We start from the raw sequence: 1,302 nt of genomic DNA on the forward strand, positions 1-1,302 counted from the left end.
ACTACACCCAGTAAAGAGAAGGGAGCAAATCTTCTTTTCTCCGCAGGGTATATGACTCAAGAATTTCTAAGCAAGTACGAACTCCATTAGATTGTTTTCCTAATGAATGAAGCCACGGGAACCCTGTGAAGGAGACCCGCCAGGCGTGATGATACTCTTCCTGTTCCAAGTGATAGGCCGAAGTGTGAAAGCTGATCGTACAGCAAGAGTACCCAGACATTGCGCCATGGTACCAGATACGGTCCCACAGACGGGGAGAGCACCAAGGCACTCCACAGCATGATCCTGCATGGTGGAAGTCCCACCTCCAGTCCTATCTACAGAGGCTCATCCAGAGCAAGCATGATGCCATCCAGTCACTGAAGTTCGCCCAACGGTCCCGCCAGTGGCAGAGTGGTCCACAGCCAGTACAGAAGATAGCTAACACCGAGCCGGATTCTGATCCTGAGTCACTGAGCCAGCAGTATATCCAGGAGGTAAAGCAGCTCCAGGCTCTGAAGAAACAAGAGCGGAAGGTGTGGGAATATAACACCCGATATATGCATCATTGGCAGCATATGAAATCACTGCAGCAACAGTCTCAGAGCAGTGCCAGCAGTCGATGGTCTGCACAAGAATGGAAGAGCTTCCAGGAACAGTTTCAACGGGCGCGGCATCGGGCACAGAAGTATGAGTATCAGCTGAGAAAGTCCACCCACAAGATCACTGAGCAGGTAGGATGACAGATTCAACGTGATGTGGTGATAAACAAGCAGCAAATAAAGGTAGTGTTAAATCGTCAATTCAGATTAAACAGAAATAGAGATATTAAAACAGTTGTAAAAGGGAGATATATATATATTCATAACCCTATGAGATAATGTTTTCCTGTTCTTAATAGTCTGCATCTTATTTGATTTTAGTACTCCTCTGATGAATGTTATTAGGTCCCAAATAAATTTCATATTGTCTTTATTGATTGGTATTTTTCCTTCTTCTCTTCTTCCTCATCATTAATGTTCTATATAGCTCCAACTGGCCCCAGTTGAAACAAATACTTCAATTAGAGTTTTTACTTCTAGTAGTCTTTATTATACTACACCACCTGGGGAAGAACAATCTACAATGGAGCCTGCATATAGCAGGCCTTAACTGCAATACCTACCACATCCAGTGGTTAATGCTGCCATGAATGATAATTCAACCTACACTAATCTCCATCTATATAATTCTTATGATCCCTTCACCCTCCTCCTATCACCCCCCTTATAACCCCCTATATGCCCCCTATAACCCCCTCCCTATCAACCTCTCCTATCGCCC

General features: G+C 44.6%; 1 protein-coding gene across 1 annotated transcript; it reads left to right on the forward strand.

The window, feature by feature from the left end:
- Positions 1-203: 203 nt before the first annotated feature.
- HCAG_09118 (predicted protein) lies at positions 204-926 on the forward strand (the record flags this gene model as incomplete). The annotated part of the gene is made up of 2 exons (XM_001535902.1): positions 204-713; positions 903-926. Coding segments are annotated over 2 exons (534 nt in total), but the record flags the coding sequence as incomplete, so codon positions are not given.
- Positions 927-1,302: the final 376 nt, after the last annotated feature.

The sequence above is a fragment of the Histoplasma capsulatum genome, genomic scaffold, assembly GCF_000149585.1.
Source record: "Histoplasma capsulatum NAm1 scaffold_20 genomic scaffold, whole genome shotgun sequence".
In the NCBI taxonomy this organism is placed as follows: Eukaryota; Fungi; Ascomycota; class Eurotiomycetes; order Onygenales; family Ajellomycetaceae; genus Histoplasma; species Histoplasma mississippiense.